The sequence below is a fragment of the Anomaloglossus baeobatrachus genome, chromosome 1, assembly GCF_048569485.1.
Source record: "Anomaloglossus baeobatrachus isolate aAnoBae1 chromosome 1, aAnoBae1.hap1, whole genome shotgun sequence".
NCBI classification, from domain to species: domain Eukaryota; kingdom Metazoa; phylum Chordata; class Amphibia; order Anura; family Aromobatidae; genus Anomaloglossus; species Anomaloglossus baeobatrachus.
In genome coordinates this window covers 67,234,309-67,253,776 of record NC_134353.1, presented here as the reverse complement: position 1 = coordinate 67,253,776, position 19,468 = coordinate 67,234,309, and the positions used below count along the sequence as shown (strand labels likewise).

The window sequence follows — 19,468 nt, the reverse complement described above, 5'->3', positions numbered from 1 at the left end:
CCAGAGAGGGTTGCTCCTCTGATACTGGCGGATTGAGGTCCAGTACAGAATTAATGGACGCAATCAAATCACTAACATCCGCATCACCCTCGGTCAGATCAATGGGGCACATGGAGGTAGCGTCCGAGCCCCCAGTAAAGACATCCTCCTCGTCCTGCGAGTCGGCTCGTGAATCGGAGCCGCGGGACGAGGAAGGAGAGGGGACCCTGCGTCTCCTTTTAGGAGGACGGGGTCTGGGAGCAGATGAAGAATCCTCTGTGAGCTCTGCAGAGCGAGCCGAAGCAGCAGAGGCGCCCTGAGAAGGGGGCTGATGCATGCTCAGCAGAGTCCGGGACAGCTGTCCCATGGAGTCGGCAAAGGACTGGGAGATAGCCTTAGAAAACGATTCTACCCAAGCCGGGGGTTCAGCCACCGGGGCCGGAGCAGCCGGAGGGACCACTAGGGAGACTCCAGGCTGAGGCACCACCATGTTAGAGCAGGCATCACAATGTGGATATGTGCTCGGTTCAGGCAGTACGAGCTTACATGCAGTGCATATTGAGTACAGCCTTGCAGCCTTGCTCCTAGTGTGAGACATGCTGCTGAGGTGGAGGCTCTGCAGTAAAGAACACACTCCTTCAGAATGACCCCCAGAGAGTGTATAAGAAAGTCCACAACCAGAGGTTGTGGCTTACCAGACCGTTTTGTGTGCCCTCCGGATCCCACAGCTCGGACCCCCAGACAGGTTGCAGAGATGCAGCAGCCAGCGCCGATCAGTGTGAGAACGCTGATAAAATGGCGCCGGAGTGAGGAGGGGGGGCGGGGCCTAGTCCAAGAGCGGGAACCGGAGGGCCAAGGAGATATACAGGGGAGGGAAACATCTCCTCAGAGAGGAGTGTCCTCCCCTGTGCTGAACGGCCGGTGGGCGGCGCCGCACTGTCCCTCTGCATGACTGACATGCAGGGGCAGTGAAAACGAAAGTAGGCCGCAGCCGAAGCCGGGGCCTAAATTTTACAATGCGGCCGGCGAGCAGGCACCCTCGGCGCGGTTCTCAGGTGAAAACCAGAGAACCGGCCGGAAATGTCACCAAAGTAACCTGACACACTCTCCCCAACAATAAAGATGCAAAGGACCCCCTGCAATATTGTCTCAATACTTACCTTGTGAGACGCAGGGCCAGGTCCCTGAGGGATGAGTGCTCCGTCCGGCAGGGTCCTGAAAGGGCTGCGGATGGAGACCGGTCTCCTGCAAAGCAGTGAGAACCGTGCTGGCTCCCACTTCAAGCCAGAGCCCGAGGGATGGTGAAGGAGCGCGGCATGTAAGGCTCCAGCCTTGAAATCAACCTTAACAACACCGCCGACACAGTGGGGTGAGAAGGGACATGCCGGGGGTCCAGGCTTGGACCCGCTTTTCTTCAAACTCTTTAAAATCAAAAATCAGATGAGAATGCATGTGTGGATGTGTGCCTCCTGATCACAAAGCATTGAACTGGCTAGATTTGGTTATCCAGGGGGTGTATATGCTCGGAGGGAGGAGCTACACTTTTTAGTGTAGTACTTTGTGTGTCCTCCGGAGGCAGAAGCTATACACCCATGGTCTGGGTCTCCCATAAGGAACGATGAAGAAACAAAATTTAAGAAAGGATTGTCCAAGGAGTGTAATTTCCTCTACAATAAAACTATTTCTAGATCTCAGAAATCAACATAGCGGTATTCTTACCTCCTTTTTGTCCAGTTAGCAGGAAGGAAGCAGATAATAGACGTACGCAGTGAACAAGGGGTGCTGCATCCTCATCTGTGTAGTGTCCAATGTCCCCCTTTATCCTAGAAGGCTATAACAAGATCTGAGTTATTATAACCATCGGTGCAATGTCACTATCTCTAGCGGAAATTATAGGCACTACTTCTGGTACATAATATGGCTGCCCCGTCCACCCTCATTACCTTATTTTCCAGGTCTCCTGGCTCTACCGTTTCCTCTTTGGCGACAAAGCGATCAACGCTGCTATCGGAGGACTGGCGACTGTGGCCCATGGCCTTCAACAGGAGGTGACTTTGGTTAAGACCTGAATAGATAAAGGAAGATTTCAATGACATTTCCAACCAATCCTCCATATATTGAAGCCCAAATTACGTGTATGTCATAATCATGTATTTTTGATATATCCAAATGTATAGACACGAGTATATTCTCAATGTTTGGAGAGGTTCCTGACCAAGGATGACCCCACAAAGTGTTAAAGGGAGCCTATCAGGTCCAATATGCATCCAGAACTGCTCGTGGGTCTGGGTGTATATTGGACCTGACAGGTTCCCTTTAAACGGGCTATTGCGATCTCGGATATTTCTGGCATATACCATAGATGTGTAGGATACATGGCTTCAAATAATGGGACCAGTATCTATCTCGAGAACATGACTAACCCTATGGATATGCTTCAGATGATGGGAATACCCTTTAATTTTGAGCATCAGTTGCTAAAATTGGGATCCTACACCTAATCACAAATTGGATCTAAAAATTTACCAAGAGACGGGTTTCCAAAACAATCTCCTGGCTCTTCCTGGTGAATGATCGTCCCTTCATCTTCTTCATCCTGTAGCTGTCCAATCTGCATCCCAGAATATAGGTTTTCGGCACCGTCGATCACCTAAATATAACGACCCGGTCTTATCAATGATTGGTAATCAGATGTATAAATGCATAAGTAAATGGATCAGAGGGACGCAAAAATATGTTGGAGGATGAAAAAGACACCTTTTTATTTTTCAGACCAGTCTCTCAATGACCCATCATAAAAGACACCTAAAAATAAGACCTAGGTTTGGAAATGTAATCAATGAATTAGTGAAAGAGCTTGAGAATCCACTCCTGGTAATGTAACTGGATCCATACACAGACTAAAGTCACCCAAATGCACCAATATTGTGATCAGATGAGTAATGTGCACAGGGACCGCGCGACAGATGATGATGTGGGAAAGGAGGACCTGCCCTGTTGAACGTTGGTGGCCGATCCTTTTTGTTTGGAGAGGTACGCTGCCACTAGAAAGGTCTGACAGCGCACATGCCCGATAGACACCTCTCCTGACCATCCGGCGACCCCATACATATTACACTGTCGGCTAACATTGGTCCAATGTGTATGGTGGGGCCTGAATGTCTTTTTCAGAACCCTAAAAAGGGGCTTACCGGGAAGGTACCCCACCCCCCAAAGCTGAAATTAAACCACTTTTACAAACTTATAGGGGACTTTGCCCCTATAAAAGGGATTACCCCTCCAGTACAGATTTCACTACTTTACGATTACACAATACACAAACAATCACATATGTTAATTAGGGGTCCTTGATATCCCCTCAGCATAGCCACGGATCCGGTGCACAGTTCAGCCCCCTCAATAAGCATCCTCTGCACTTCCCCTTACCATGACTGACAGCTCAGTCTTAAAGCATCGGCTAAATGTAATCCCCTGCCCGCACAGAGACTGCAACAAGAGTTGAGTGTGCACACACAGTGTCAGTGCGGACGTGCTCTCATCTCTCCCTCCTTTCTACAGCGAGGTGCTGTCTCCTAATACATGGCTCTAAATGCAGCGAGCAGCTGCTGCAGAGAGATGATCGCGCCCACACTGACACTGTATGCGAGAGCGCAGCTCCTGCAGTGTCAGTGCAGATGCACAAGGTAGAGGATTCAAAGATGGCAGTTCTTGAAGTGAGTGTTGTAAGTCATGCTAAGAGGGGGAGCGCGAGGGAGAGCGAGGGAGAGCGAGGGAGCGCGAGGGAGCGCGAGGGAGCGCGAGGGAGCGCGAGGGAGCGCGAGGGAGCGCGAGGGAGCGCGAGGGAGAGCGAGGGAGAGCGAGGGAGAGCGAGGGAGAGCGAGGGAGAGCGAGGGAGAGCGAGGGAGAGCGAGGGAGAGCGAGGGAGAGCGAGGGAGAGCGAGGGAGAGCGAGGGAGAGCGAGGGAGAGCGAGGGAGAGCGAGGGAGAGCGAGGGAGAGCGAGGGAGAGCGAGGGAGAGCGAGGGAGAGCAATTTGGGGCGATAGACTCCCTTTAACAGCCTATCAGGATCTGAGTCTACTAAATCAACCTGAACAGTCTTCCACAAAAGGGGGTTCGACGGGATTAGAAAAACATGGCGTCTATCTTCCAGACACGGTGCTACCCCTGTCCACAGGTTGTCTGGTACTATAACTCACCATTGAAGTTAATGGGTAGAGACTACAATACACCACACACCGTCTGCTGACAAATATGGTGAAATCGGTAGACACAGCCTTGTTTTTCGATTCCAAACCCTCTCAACAAAGGACCTTTCTGGATGATTTCACTACTTATAACATTGGTGATGCTGAATAGGTCCTTGTACAATGACATAATACATGATTTGTAAAACTCCTGTGTGCTCAGGAGGAGTATGCACATTACCCTGGTGGCGCATTGGGGGCCGTCATTATGCTCACAGGGCACACCCCAATGCAATTTCAGGCTATTTTGCATGTGGCTTCAAATCCTTATATCTGGCACATCAGATGACTATGAATCTCTGGACGGCATTAAACCCACTGGATGAGGACGGGCGAGTGGAGAACTTCACATTTAATGTTGAGCAAACATTTTCATTGAGAACTGGTTTGAAATGACTATGCTGCGATTGCAAGACTCTAAAATAACTCTGTAAATTAAATTAAGCATGCAAGAAAAGTATAAAAAAAAAAAAAAGTATTAAGGTAAGTGGCCTTCTGAAGAAAGAAAGATGGATGCACTACAGTGGTGGTTCGAAAAAAAGGTCTTCAGTGCACCATGCATGGGTATCCTCCGCAGAGGTCATGCTCTCAGGTGGAGGTTTGCTGACCTTTTCAAAACTATTGGCTGAGAGTGAAAAGGAGAATGATGAATAGGTTGATGTGTCCAACTCTGGGCCCTCCATGGAGGAGCTCTGAGACATGTCAGGCCCTTCAGTTGAAGACCGGGATCCCCCCTCTGCCCGCTGCACACTTACAATTTCCGAACTGTCCGAAGGGGTCACAGCAGAATCTGGACCTTCTGTGGTGGTCTGCGAGCTATCGCTCACTGGTGAGGAAGCCTGAGTGGTCCCCTCATTCAGGTCCATGTTTGTGTCAGACTGGACTGTGCTGATTTGGCTTGAACTGCGACTTAACATGTCCTCCTCGTCGCCTTCGGTCACGGTGCTGGCCAGATCGGAGCTGCTCAGGTCTACGGAGTCAGACTGCAGGGTGTGCTGCGACCGTGGCTGTTCTGTAATAATATCGTGAGTGGTGGCATCCAGGGCGGGGGTGGCAGCTGGAGCGGGGGCACCGGAAGACGCTCCCGAATCAGACGATTCCTCGTTCTTAACCCCAGCTGGGGAAAAAAATAAAAAAAAAAAAAAAGAAGTAGAAAAACAAAAGTGGAAACCTCAACTATCAATCATTGCTGTCATATTGCAAAAGATGGCTGCATCACCTTGTCGTAATGCCGTGGCCACAGTGGATAGCAGCTGTGCCATTGTCGAATGTAACCACGGCCTCCATCTAAGAGACAGGTGTGCCACCTTTATTTCCAAAATAGCCAATGCAGAGGAGCGAGGAAAGCATGACCATGCCTCCCCTACCGCTTCATGGCCACGGCATGGACACAGCACTCATCAGAACCAGTCCATCTCATACCGATGGAAAGGCAACAGACATTTTTTGGGTATAGAAAAGAAAAAGGAGCCAGCACGATCTGAAATTGGCATGCATCATATAAAAAGTGCAAATTCACAGATTTATTCCAACTGTACTATAATAAAAAAGAAGGGAATTTTGTTACTTACCGTAAATTCCTTTTCTTCTAGCTCTTATTGGGAGACCCAGACGATTGGGTATAGCTACTGCCCTCTGGAGGCCACACAAAGCACTACATTAAAAGTGCAAGGCCCCTCCCCCTCTGGCTATACCCCCCCCCGTGATATCACGGGTTCTCCAGTTTTAGTGCCAAAGCAAGAAGGAGGAAGCCAATAACTGGTTTAAACAAATTAACTCCGAATAACATCGGAGAACTGAAAAACCGTTCAACATGAACAACATGTGTACCCGCAAACAACAAAAAAACATCCCGAAGGACAACAGGGCGGGTGCTGGGTCTCCCAATAAGAGCTAGAAGAAAAGGAATTTACGGTAAGTAACAAAATTCCCTTCTTCTTCAGCGCTCTATTGGGAGACCCAGACGATTGGGACGTCCAAAAGCTGTCCCTGGGTGGGTAAATAAATACCTCATGTTAGAGCTGCAAAACAGCCCTCCCCTACGGGGGTGTCACTGCCGCCTGCAGGACTCTTCTACCTAAGCTGGCATCCGCCGAAGCATAGGTATGCACCTGATAATGCTTGGTGAAAGTGTGCAGACTGGACCAGGTAGCCGCCTGGCACACCTGTTGAGCCGAAGCCTGGTGACGTAATGCCCAGGACGCACCCACGGCTCTGGTGGAGTGGGCTTTTAGCCCTGAAGGAACCGGAAGCCCCGCAGAACGGTAGGCCTCTAGAATTGGTTCTTTGATCCATCGAGCCAGGGTGGCTTTAGAAGCCTGCAACCCCTTGCGCGGACCAGCGACAAGGACGAAAAGTGCATCGGCACGGCGTATGGGCGCCGTGCGGGAAATGTAGATTCTGAGTGCTCTCACCAGATCTAGCAAACGTAAGGCCTTTTCATACCGGTGAACCGGATGAGGGCAAAAGGAAGGCAAGGAAATATCCTGATTAAGATGAAAAGAGGATACGACCTTAGGAAGAAACTCCGGAATGGGGCGCAGCACAACCTTGTCCTGGTGGAACACCAGGAAGGGAGCCTTAGATGACAGAGCTGCCAGCTCAGACACTCGCCGAAGCGATGTGATCGCAACAAGAAACGCCACTTTCTGCGACAGCCGAGAAAAGGAAACTTCCTTCAGAGGCTCGAAGGGCGGCTTCTGGAGAGCAACTAGTACCCTGTTCAGATCCCATGGATCTAACGGTCGCTTGTACGGGGGCACAATATGACAGACCCCCTGCAGGAACGTGCGCACCTTAGGAAGACGTGCTAGACGCTTCTGAAAAAACACGGATAGTGCCGAAACTTGCCCTTTAAGGGAGCTGAGCGACAAGCCCTTTTCTAACCCCGATTGCAGGAAGGAAAGAAACTTGGGCAATGCAAATGGCCAGGGAGACACTCCCTGAGCAGAGCACCAGGACAAGAAAATCTTCCACGTTCTGTGGTAGATCTTAGCCGAATTCGATTTTCTAGCTTGTCTCATTGTGGCAACGACTCCCTGAGATAATCCAGCAGATGCTAGGATCCAGGACTCAATGGCCACACAGTCAGGTTCAGGGCCGCAGAATTCTGATGGAAAAACGGCCCTTGGGACAGTAAGTCTGGTCGGTCTGGCAGTGACCACGGTCGACCGATCGTGAGATGCCACAGATCCGGATACCACGACCTCCTCGGCCAGTCTGGAGCGACGAGTATGACGCGGCTGCACTCGGATCTGATCTTGCGTAGCACTCTGGGCAAGAGCGCCAGAGGCGGAAACACGTATGGGAGCTGAAACTGCGACCAATCTTGAACCAAGGCGTCTGCCGCCAGAGCTCTTTGATCGCGCGACCTCGCCATGAATGCCGGGACCTTGTTGTTGTGCCGGGATGCCATTAGGTCGACGTCCGGCACTCCCCAGCGGCGACAGATTTCCTGAAACACGTCCGGGTGAAGGGACCATTCCCCTGCGTCCATGCCCTGGCGACTGAGGAAGTCTGCTTCCCAGTTTTCTACGCCTGGGATGTGAACCGCGGATATGGTGGATGCTCTGTCCTCCACCCACATTAGAATGCGCCGGACTTCTTGGAAGGCTTGCCGACTGCGCGTCCCTCCTTGGTGGTTGATGTATGCCACCGCTGTGGAGTTGTCCGATTGGATTCGGATCTGCTTTCCTTCCAGCCACTGTTGGAAGGCCAGTAGAGCAAGATACACTGCTCTGATCTCCAGAACATTGATCTGAAGGGTGGACTCCTGCGGAGTCCACGTCCCCTGAGCCCTGTGGTGGAGAAATACTGCTCCCCACCCTGACAGACTCGCGTCTGTCGTGACTACTGCCCAGGATGGGGGCAGGAAGGATCTTCCCTGAGACAATGAGGTGGGAAGGAGCCACCATTGTAGAGAGTCTTTGGCCGTCTGGGAAAGCGAGACTTTCCTGTCCAGGGACGTTGACTTCCCGTCCCATTGGCGGAGAATGTCCCATTGAAGTGGACGCAGATGGAACTGCGCAAAGGGAACTGCTTCCATGGCTGCCACCATCTTCCCTAGGAAATGCATGAGGCGCCGCAAGGGATGCAACTGGCCCTGCAGAAGAGATTGCACCCCTGTCTGTAGTGACCGCTGCTTGTCCAGCGGAAGCTTCACTATCGCTGCTAGAGTATGAAACTCCATGCCAAGATACGTTAGTGACTGAGTCGGTGATAGGATCGACTTTGGAAAGTTGATGATCCATCCGAAAGACTGTAGAGTCTCCAGCGTAGCATTCAGGCTGTGCTGACATGCCTCCTGAGAGGGAGCTTTGACCAATAAGTCGTCTAGGTAAGGGATCACCGAGTGTCCCTGAGAGTGCAAGACTGCTACCACCGCCGCCATGACCTTGGTGAAGACCCGTGGGGCTGTCGCCAGACCAAATGGAAGAGCTACGAACTGAAAATGGTCGTCTCCTATCACAAAACGTAGAAAACGTTGATGTTCTGTAGCAATTGGCACGTGGAGATAAGCATCTTTGATGTCTATTGAGGCAAGGAAGTCTCCTCTGGACATTGAGGCAATGACAGAGCGGAGGGTTTCCATCCGGAACCTCCTGGCGTGCACATGTTTGTTGAGCCGTTTTAGGTCCAGAACAGGACGGAACGAGCCGTCCTTTTTTGGAACCACAAAGAGATTGGAGTAAAACCCTTGCCCTTGTTCCTGAGGAGGGACTGGGATAACCACTCCTTCCGCTTTTAGGGAATCCACCGCCTGCAGCAGAGCATCTGCTCGGTCTGGACGTGGGGAGGTTCTGAAGAACCGAGCTGGAGGACGAGAATTGAACTCGATTCTGTACCCGCGAGACAAAATGTCCGTCACCCACCGGTCTTTGACCTGTGACATCCAAATGCCGGAAAAGCGGGAGAGCCTGCCCCCGACCGGCGATGCGGAGGGGGGAGGCTGGAAGTCATGAGGTAGCCGCTTTGGAAGCGGTACCTCCATTTGCTTTCTTGGGGCGTGTGTGAGTCCGCCACGAATCTGAGTTTCTTTGCGTCCTCTGAGTCCCTTTGGACGAGGTAAATGGTGTCTTGCCCGAACCTCGAAAGGACTGAAACCTCTGCTGCCACTTTTTCTGCTGAGGTTTGGATGTTCTGGGTTGTGGTAAAGAGGAGTCTTTACCCTTGGACTGCTTAATGATGTCAGCCAATGGCTCGCCAAACAGTCTATCTCTAGACAAAGGCAAACTGGTTAAACATTTTTTGGAACCAGCATCTGCTTTCCAGTCCTTTAACCACAAGGCTCTGCGCAAAACTACCGAATTGGCGGACGCCATTGAGGTGCGACTGGTAGATTCTAGGACCGCATTGATAGCGTAAGACGCAAACGCCGACATCTGCGTGGTAAGGTGCGCCACTTGCGGCACTGCTGGATGCATGATAGCATCCACTTTTGCTAAGCCAGCTGAAATAGCCTGGAGTGCCCATACGGCTGCGAATGCCGGAGCAAACGACGCGCCGATAGCTTCATAGACAGATTTTAACCAAAGGTCCATCTGTCTGTCATTGGCATCTTTAAGTGAAGCGCCATCCTCCACTGCAACTATGGATCTAGCTGCAAGTTTGGAAATCGGGGGGTCTACCTTTGGACACTGTGTCCAGCGCTTGACCACCTCAGGGGGGAAAGGGAAACGCGTATCTTTAGATCGTTTAGAGAAACGCCTTTCTGGGTGAGCGTCGTGCTTCTGGATTGATTCTCTGAAGTCAGAGTGATCTAACAAAGCACTCAATTTACGCTTGGGATAAAGGAAACGAAACTTTTCCTGCTCCGCAGCCGCCTCTTCTGCTGAAGGGGCTGGGGGAGAAATATCCAACAGCCTATTGATGGCTGAGATAAGGTCGTTTACCATGGCATCCCCATCCGGGGTATCCAGGTTGAGAGGGGTTCCAGGAGTGGATTCCTGATCACTCTCATCAGACACATCACAGGGAGACTGATTGCGCTGAGACCCTGAGCAGTGTGAAGACGTCGAGGGTCTTTCCCAGCGAGCTCGCTTAGGGTGGCTGGGGCCATCATCTGAGTCATAATCCTCGGCCTGTGAAGCCGGGGACCCCCCTGTGGGCTGGATACATTCCAAGTAAGGGGGACCTGAGGACAGAGGCCTCGCCGTGCCCAGGGACTGAGCCCCATGCATAGATTGCAAGGTTTCAAGGATTTTTGCCATAGATACAGACATGTTATCTGCAAAAACTGCAAAGTCCGTCCCTGTCACCGGGGCAGAACTTACAAGCGTCTCAGCCTGGGTCGCTACCTCTCCCGACTCCGGCTGGCGAAGCAGCACCGGGTCGGAGCATTGCACACAATGGGGGTCATCGGAGCCTGCTGGTAGATTAGCCCCACATGCAGCACACGCAGTATACACAGCCCTTTTTGCCTTGGCCGCCTTGCGTTTTGAGGATGACATGTTGCTGCTTCCACAGAGCGATCTGGGATATGCAGCCAGAAGCGCACCTCACAGTGCAAGAAATACAATATCTATATATCTGTACCCAGTACACTGATACACAGTGAGGCACTAGAGGGACCAGCACAGAAAAATCGCTTACCGCCCGCTTAAAAAGCGGGTGTGTGGTCGCCAGATAGCCCCTAGTCCAGGTCTCCCAGAGCCTTGCGTCCTTCCTCCAGCCAGGCATGCATGTAATGGCTGCCGGCGTCTCGAGAGAGGAAGGGGGGCGGGCCCTGGGCGTTCCTGGCCAAGAGCGGGAAGCCTGCTTCCCTCTGTGCCAAGTGAGAGGGCTGGAGCATGTAAAACAGGCTCCATCCCTCGTCGCTGCTAGCGAACAGCGTCTCTCCCCTACCCTGAATGACAGGGTGGGGGCGGGAACGAAACGGAGCTGCCGGCGTCCTAGGCCCAAAAAGCCGGGGACTAAATTTATAACCGCCGCCGCCGTAAAAGCGCGGACGGCGGATCCCCGGCGCACCACAAGTCACAGCAGCGCCGCCCGGTCCAGAGGGGGTCGGCGCTGCGTTCCCAAACACAAACAATCCCCCAGTAATCTGTAGGGACACCAACTCCACGTTGCGGTCCCCGGCGCACTACAACACCCAGCCAGCCCGGAGTGTGTCTGTGCCTGCCGGGGACACAGAGTACCTGTATGATGCAGGGCCTGTCCCTGATCGTACTCCTGCTCCGTCTCCATCAGGTTCTAATGGGTCTGTGGATGGAGCCCGGCATCAGAGCTGAGAGGCCGGCAGGATCCCACTTCCACAGAGCCCTACCAGGGGATGTGGAAGGAAAACAGCATGTCAGGCTCCAGCCCTGTACCAGCAATAGGTACCTCAACCTTACAACACCATCCAGGGGTGAGAAGGGAGCATGCTGGGTACACTATATGTGTCCTCTTTTCTTCCATCCGAAACAGTCAGCAGCTACTGCTGACTAAAATCTGTGGAGCTATGCATGGAATGTCTGACCTCCTTCGCACACAAAGCTAAAACTGGAGAACCCGTGATATCACGGGGGGGGTATAGCCAGAGGGGGAGGGGCCTTGCACTTTTAATGTAGTGCTTTGTGTGGCCTCCAGAGGGCAGTAGCTATACCCAATCGTCTGGGTCTCCCAATAGAGCGCTGAAGAAATGAGATTTTTAGCAAATAATTGATCAATTATTTGAGCCACCCCTGCCAAAGTCACGGCAAATCTTCTTTCCACAGGCATTGCTAATTAAGCACCATACTTGGATCTGGTCCGCCTTTATCAATGGTTGCTGTCTGGCACTGGGAGGGTCAGTTCTGATATAGTCCTGGTATGTGTAGAGCTTGCTCCATATGCTGGGACCTGGGCTGGCCTCTATCCACAATTGCCTCTTTTGCAACATAGAAGCGGTTATATATACAGGTTACAGGTATGTGTGCTCCATTATGGTTCTGCTTTTAACTTTATCTAGGAGGCCGCATGGCACATGAAATACAGAATATAGTGTAGGACCCCCCTATTGAGATTTGCCGTGACGTTGGCAGGGGTGGCTCAAAGAATTGATCAATTATTTGCTAACAATCTCATTTATATTACAGTACAGTTGGAATAAATCTGTGAATTTGCACTTTTTATATGATGCATGCCATTTTCAGATCGTGCTGGCTCCCCCCTCTCTCTATTTTTTGGGTATGAAGACGATCACCATCTCTGAGACACATTAGTTATGGTGACTATACTGTACAGACGTAGTCACGTTTTTTATAGGGTGTGGTTTACATACAATGGCAACACTGTCCCCATTGGGACTCATAATCTAGATTCCCTATGAGTATGTTTTTGGAGTGTGGGAGGAAACCGGAGAACCCGGAGGAAACCCACACAAACACTGGGAGAACATACAAACTCCTTGCAGATGGTGTCCTTGGTGGGATTTGAACCCAGGACCCCAGCGCTGCAAGACTGCAGTGCTAACCACTGAGCCTCCGTGCTGCCCAAAAATCACACTTATCCTCTATATCAGGAACATATGGGACTGACCTGAAAATGGAGCAGCGGTGACGTCAGGTTTGCTTTCTGCCTCATCTTCTAAGCCTTCCTCCTCGCCAAGGTGAACTTTACCTGACCAAGCAAAAAGACAGCTCATCAAACCATGCACATAATTATAGGATCCTTCGTCTTATAATAGAAATACTGTGTCCTTAATATCTTTGCCTCTATGACTAAATATGAAAAGTTATATTATTAATAGATTTTATGGTCATCCATACATACAACGGACCAGTTAATGGCTTGATAATAAAATTTGTTGCTACCTTTAATATTTAAAAGAGTTTTCCAGTAATCAACAGTATCACATTGGTGAGGACCCAACAATAAGAGTTGTGAAACTTTCAGAAATACATTTATTTTCTTGGCCCTTAATCTATTTTTTTTTTCTTTTGCATATCCATACAGTAGGTGGAATCAGTATTGAACAGGTCACCAATTTTCTAAGTAAATGTATTTATAAAGGTGCTATTGACTTGACTTTTTAACCAGATGTCGGTAACAACCCATCCAATCCACATAGGCAAAGAAATCAAACCATAGAGGTGTATAAATTAAATTGTGAGTAATAATGAAAAATGACACAGGGAAAAAAAAAAACTATTGAATACATGAAGAAAGAGAGGTGCAAAAACGATCTTTTTTTAATAGAACCTCAATAAATATTTTTGGATCTTTTTTAATAGAACCTCAATAAATATTTTTGGATCTTTTTTAATAGAACCTCAAATATTTGTAACCTTCTTTGAAGTGCTGGAGATTATACTCTAGTTTCCTTGTCAAAAAGCCGTCATGGCACCAGCTAAAATATATCAGTAATTAGCAATCCTGCCACTTAGTGGAAAATAATATTATCTGGTTCAAGTGTTGGCCTATATAGAAGTGTCTCATTACAAGGTGCCACACAAGAAACATCTCATGATGAGTAAAACCAGTGAGATGTCTCACGACCTTCGCAACATTATTGTTGCAAAACATACTGATGGTATTAGTTACGGAAAAATTTCTAAGCTACTGAAGGGTCCAGTGAGCAGTGTTGGGGCCATAATCAGAAAGTGGAAATAACACAATTTCACCATAAACCGGCCAAGAGTTGTCCACAAGCCAATGACTACCTGTGGAGAGCTACAGAAAGATGTGGGTACCAGTAGACACAATTATTTCAAAGATAACAGTAAGTAATGCACTCCTCCTACATGGCCTGTAGGCATGCTCACCCCGCAAGACTCCATTGCTGTGCAAAAAGCATGGTTAAGCCCAGTTAAAGTTTTTTTTTTATATACAAGCCTGTGAAATACTAGGAGAATATAGTCTGGTTAGATAAGATCAAAATGAAACTCTTTGGATGGCATAATACACACCATGTTTGGAGGCCAAAAGGCAAAATCACCCCAGAACACCATACCAACAGTGAAGTATGGAAGTGGGAACATCATGGTGTGGGGCTGTTTTTCAGCATACGGCACTGGCAAACCTCATAATTGAAAGAAGGATGAATGGGCAAATGTACTGAGACATTCTTGATAAAAATCTGCTGCAATTTACCAGGATGATGAAGATGAAACGAGGGTGGACATTTATCAAGACAACATTCCTCAACACACAGCCAAGGAAACTCTCAATTGGTTTCAGAGCAAGAAAATAAATCTGCTAGAAATTGCCCCTCCAATCACCTGACCTGAATCCAATAGAAAACGTAGGAAAAAACTAAAAATCAGAGTTCATAAAAGGAGCCTATGAGACCTTCAGTATTTGAATAGGGTTTGTTTGGAAGAGTGGGCCAAAATCACATCTGAGCAATGCAGGTGACTAGTCTCTTCAAACAGGAGGAGTCTTGAAGCTTCATCACCAACAAAGGCTTTTGTATGAAGTATTAAATAAATATCAGTAAGAGTGTTCAATACTATTTCCCTGTGTCATTCCTCATCATTACACATAATTTAATTTATGGACATCTATGGTTTGATTTATTTGCCTGGGTGGATTGGATGGGTTATTACAGACATCTGGTGAGAAATTCATATCAATAGCACCTTTAGAAAGGTCTTTATTTATAAAAAAAAAAAAAGGCGATGTGTTCAATACGGATTTCATCCATTGTATAAATTACACACACATCCATATATAAAAATATATCTATATACAGTAAAGACCAAAAGTTTGGACACACCTTCTCATTCAAAGAGTTTTCTTTATTTTCATGACTGAAAATTGTAGATTCACATTGAAGACATCAAAACTATGAATTAACACATGTGGAATGAAATACTTAACAAAAAAGGGTGAAACAACTGAAAATATGTCTTATATTCTAGGTTCTTCAAAGTAGCCACCTTTTGCTTTGATTACTGCTTTGCACACTCTTGGCATTCTCTTGATGAGCTTCAAGAGGTAGTCACCGGAAATGGTCTTCCAACAGTCTTGAAGGAGTTCCCAGAGATGCTTAGCACTTGTTGGCCCTTTTGCCTTCACTCTGCGGTCCAGGTCACCCCAAACCATCTCGATTGGGTTCAGGTCTGGTGACTGTGGAGACCAGGTCATCTGGCGTAGCACCCCATCACTCTCCTTCTTAGTAAAATAGCCCTTACACAGCCTGGAGGTGTGTTTGGGGTCATTGCCCTGTTAAAAAATAAATGATGGTCCAACTAAACGCAAACCAGATGGAATAGCACGCCGCTGCAAGATGCTGTGGTAGCCATGCTGGTTCTGTATGCCTTCAATTTTGAATAAATCCAACAGTGTCACCAGCAAAGCACCCCCACACCATCACACCTCCTCCTCCATGCTTCACGGTGGGAACCAGCCATGTAGAGTCCATCCGTTCACCTTTTCTGCGTCGCAAAGACACGGTGGTTGGATCCAAAGATCTCAAATTTGGACTCATCAGACCAAAGCACAGATTTCCACTGGTCTAATGTCCATTCCTTGTGTTCTTTAGCCCAAACAAGTCTCTTCTGCTTGTTGCCTGTCCTTAGCAGTGGTTTCCTAGCAGCTATTTTACCATGAAGGCCTGCTGCACAAAGTCTCCTCTTAACAGTTGCTCTAGAGATGTGTCTGCTGCTAGAACTCTGTGTGGCATTGACCTGGTCTCTAATCTGAGCTGCTGTTAACCTGCGATTTCTGAGGCTGGTGACTCAGATAAACGTATCCTCCGCAGCAGAGGTGACTCTTGGTCTTCCTTTCCTGGGGCGGTCCTCACGTGAGCCAGTTTCTTTGTAGCGTTTGATGGTTTTTGTCACTGCACTTGGGGCCACTTTCAAGGTTTTCCCAATTTTTCAGAATGACTGACCTTCATTTCTTAAAGTAATGATGGCCTCTCGTTTTTCTTTACTTAGCTGCTTTTTTCTTGCCATAATACAAATTCTAACAGTCTATTCAGTAGGAGTATAAGCTGTGTATCCACCAGACTTCTGCACAACACAACTGATGGTCCAAGCCCCATTTATAAGGCAAGAAATCCCACTTATTAAACCTGACAGGGCACACCTGTGAAGTGAAAACCATTTCCAGTGACTACTTCTTGAAGCTCATCAAGAGAATGCCAAGAGTGTGCAAAGCAGTAATCAAAGCAAAAGGTGGCTACTTTGAAGAACCTAGAATATAAGACATATTTTCAGTTGTTTCACACTTTGTTAAGTATTTCATTCCGTTTTGATGCCTTCAATGTGAATCTACAATTTTCAGCGTCACGAAAATAAAGAAAACTATTTGAATGAGGTGTGTCCAAACTTTTAGGGGTGCTTCACACACAGCGAGCTCGCTGCCGAGATCGCTGCTGAGTCACGGTTTTTGTGACGCAGCAGTGACCTCATTAGCGATCTCGCTGTGTGTGACACTGAGCAGCGATCTGGCCCCTGCTGCGAGATCGCTGCTCGTTACACACAGCCCTGGTTCGTTTTCTTCAAAGCCGCTCTCCTGCTGTGACACACAGATCGCTGTGTGTGACAGCAAGAGAGCGACAAATGAAGCGAGCAGGGAGCAGGAGCCGGCGTCTGACAGCTGAGGTAAGCTGTAACCAAGGTAAACATCGGGTAACCAAGGTGGTTACCCGATATTTACCTTAGTTACCAGCATCTGCAGCTCTCACGCTGCCTGTGCTGCCGGCTCCGGCTCTCTGCACATGTAGCTGCTGTACACATCGGGTTAATTAACCCGATGTGTACAGCAGCTAGGAGAGCAAGGAGCCAGCGCTAAGCAGTGTGCGCGGCTCCCTGCTCTCTGCACATGTAGCTGCATTACACATCGGGTTAATTAACCCGATGTGTACTGTAGCTATGGTAGGAGAGCAAGGAGCCAGCGCTCAGTGTGCGCGGCTCCCTGCTCCCTGCACACACAGCTGTGCGCTGGTAACTAATGTAAACATCGGGTAACCATACCCGATGTTTACCTTAGTTACCAGTCTCCGCAGCTTCCAGACGGCAGCTCCGTGCAAGCGCAGCGTCGCTTGCACGTCGCTGCTGGCTGGGGGCTGTTCACTGGTCGCTGGTGAGATCTGCCTGTTTGACAGCTCACCAGCGACCATGTAGCGATGCAGCAGCGATCCTGACCAGGTCAGATCGCTGGTCGGATCGCTGCTGCATCGCTAAGTGTGAAGGTACCCTTAGTCTGTACTGTGTATCTATATGTTTGTTTGTATATATATATATATATATATATATATATATATATATATATATATATATGTGTGTATGTATATGTAAGAGAATTTTGTTTACTTACCGTAAATTCTTTTTCTTATGGTTCCGTCTTGGGAGACCCAGACCTTAGGTGTTTAGCTTCTGCCTCCGGAGGACACACAAAGTACTACACCTTAAAGGTGTAGCTCCTCCCTCTGAGCCTATACACCCCCTGGTGAACCAGTCACAGCCAGTTTAGTGCAAAAGCTGAAGGAGAATAGCCACCCACAAGTAGAACAGAGCAAGAGCCGGAACAACTGGAGACTCTGTCCACGACAACAGCCGGTGAAAACAAGCGGAACAAGGAAATTGCCAACAGGCAACAGGGAGGGTGCTGGGTCTCCCAAGACGGAACTATAAGAAAAAGAATTTACGGTAAGTAAACAAAATTCTCTTTTTCTTTATCGTTCCTTTGGGAGACCCAGACCTTGGGACGTTCCAAAGCAGTCCCTGGGTGGGAAATAAACAAAAAAACTAAGAAGTAGGCAGAAACCTAACTTCACAAATGGGCGAAAGCCACCTGAAGGATGCGTCTGCCCAAGCTCGCATCTGCCGAAGCATGAGCATGCACTTGGTAGTGCTTCGAGAAGGTATGCAGACTAGCCCAAGTGGCAGCCTGACAGACTTGTTGAGCCGTAGCCTGGTGCCGAAAAGCCCAAGAAGCACCGACAGCCCTGGTCGAGTGCGCTGTGATCCCCGGCGGGGGAGGCGCCTGCGAACTTTGGTAGACGTCCGAAATGATCGACCTAATCCAACGGGCTAAGGTCGGCTTAGAAGCAGGGATGCCCTTGCGCCGACCTGTGGTTAGCACAAAAAGAGAGGTGCACCGCCTAAGCGCAGCGGTGCGAGACACATAGATCCGGAGAGCACGCACCATATCTAGAGTATGTAGAGCTTTTTCAAAGCGATGAACAGGGGCCGGACAGAAGGAAGGTAAGGTAATGTCCTGGTTAAGGTGGAAGGGAGAGACCACCTTAGGAAGAAAGTCCGGAGTCGGACGGAGAACCACCTTGTCTTGATGAAAGACTAAAAAAGGCGACTCCGAGGAGAGCGCAGCCAAATCAGAAACTCTCCTGAGAGAAGTTATAGCAACCAGAAAGGCCACTTTCTGTGAGAGACGGTACAAAGAAACCTCCCTAAGGAGCTCAAAGGGGGGTTTCTGCAAGACCGTGAGAACCAAGTTAAGGTCCCAGGGGTCCAAGGGCCGCCGGTAAGGCGGGATGATGTGAGACGCGCCCTGCATGAAGGTGCGGACCTGAGCCAGCCGAGCGAGACGCCGCTGGAACAGGACTGACAGGGCCGAAACCTGTCCCTTGAGAGAGTTGCGGGACAGACCTAGCTGCAGACCGGACTGTAGAAAAGACAGAAGGGTCGGCAAGGAGAATGGCCAAGGAGAATGGCCGGTAGAGGGACACCAGGACAGGAAAAATTTCCAAGTCCTGTGATAGATGTTAGCGGACGAAGACTTACGGGCCCGAGTCATAGTGGAGATGACTTCAGGGGGAATACCAGAAGCCGTCAAAATCCAGGACTCAAGAGCCACGCCATCAATTTGAGGGCCGCAGAATTCGGGCGGCAGAACGGACCTTGCGAGAGTAGGTCTGGACGGTCCGGGAGAGGCCACGGCATCTCTACGGACAGTTGGAGCAGGTCCGGATACCAAGCTCGCCTGGGCCAGTCCAGTGCAATGAGGATGACTCGACGACCCTCCATTCTGATCTTGCGCAGGACTCTTGCCCAGAGAGCTAGAGGGGGAAACACGTAGGACAGACGAAACTGGGACCAGTCCTGAACCAGAGCGTCCGCGGCGAAGGCCTGAGGATCGTGGGAGCGAGCCACGTAAACAGGAACTTTGTTGTTGTGACGGGATGCCATTAGGTCCACGTCCGGAGTGCCCCATTTGCGGCAGATCAACTGAAATACTGCCGGGTGCAGGGACCACTCGCCACCGTCCACGCTTTGACGGCTGAGATAATCTGCCTCCCCGTTGTCCACGCCTGGGATGTGGACTGCGGATATGGTGGACCTGGAGTCCTCCGCCCATTGAAGAATGCGTTGTAC

At 49.5% G+C, this 19,468-nt stretch overlaps 1 protein-coding gene across 4 annotated transcripts in view; it reads right to left on the bottom strand.

Moving 5' to 3' along the window:
- Positions 1-19,468, bottom strand: part of HTT (huntingtin) — a 399,016-nt gene that overhangs the window by 291,370 nt on the left and 88,178 nt on the right. For 2 of the 4 annotated variants that reach the window (XM_075346836.1, XM_075346838.1), the window contains 5 exons: positions 12,723-12,803; positions 4,832-5,340; positions 2,506-2,629; positions 1,923-2,044; positions 1,699-1,810 (listed from right to left, as the gene is read on the bottom strand). In XM_075346836.1, the coding sequence (XP_075202951.1) occupies positions 1,699-1,810; positions 1,923-2,044; positions 2,506-2,629; positions 4,832-5,340; positions 12,723-12,803 (948 nt within the window). The remainder of the gene's footprint in view (positions 1-1,698; positions 1,811-1,922; positions 2,045-2,505; positions 2,630-4,831; positions 5,341-12,722; positions 12,804-19,468) is intronic. The other 2 variants (XM_075346839.1, XM_075346840.1) reach the window with 1 other exon arrangement.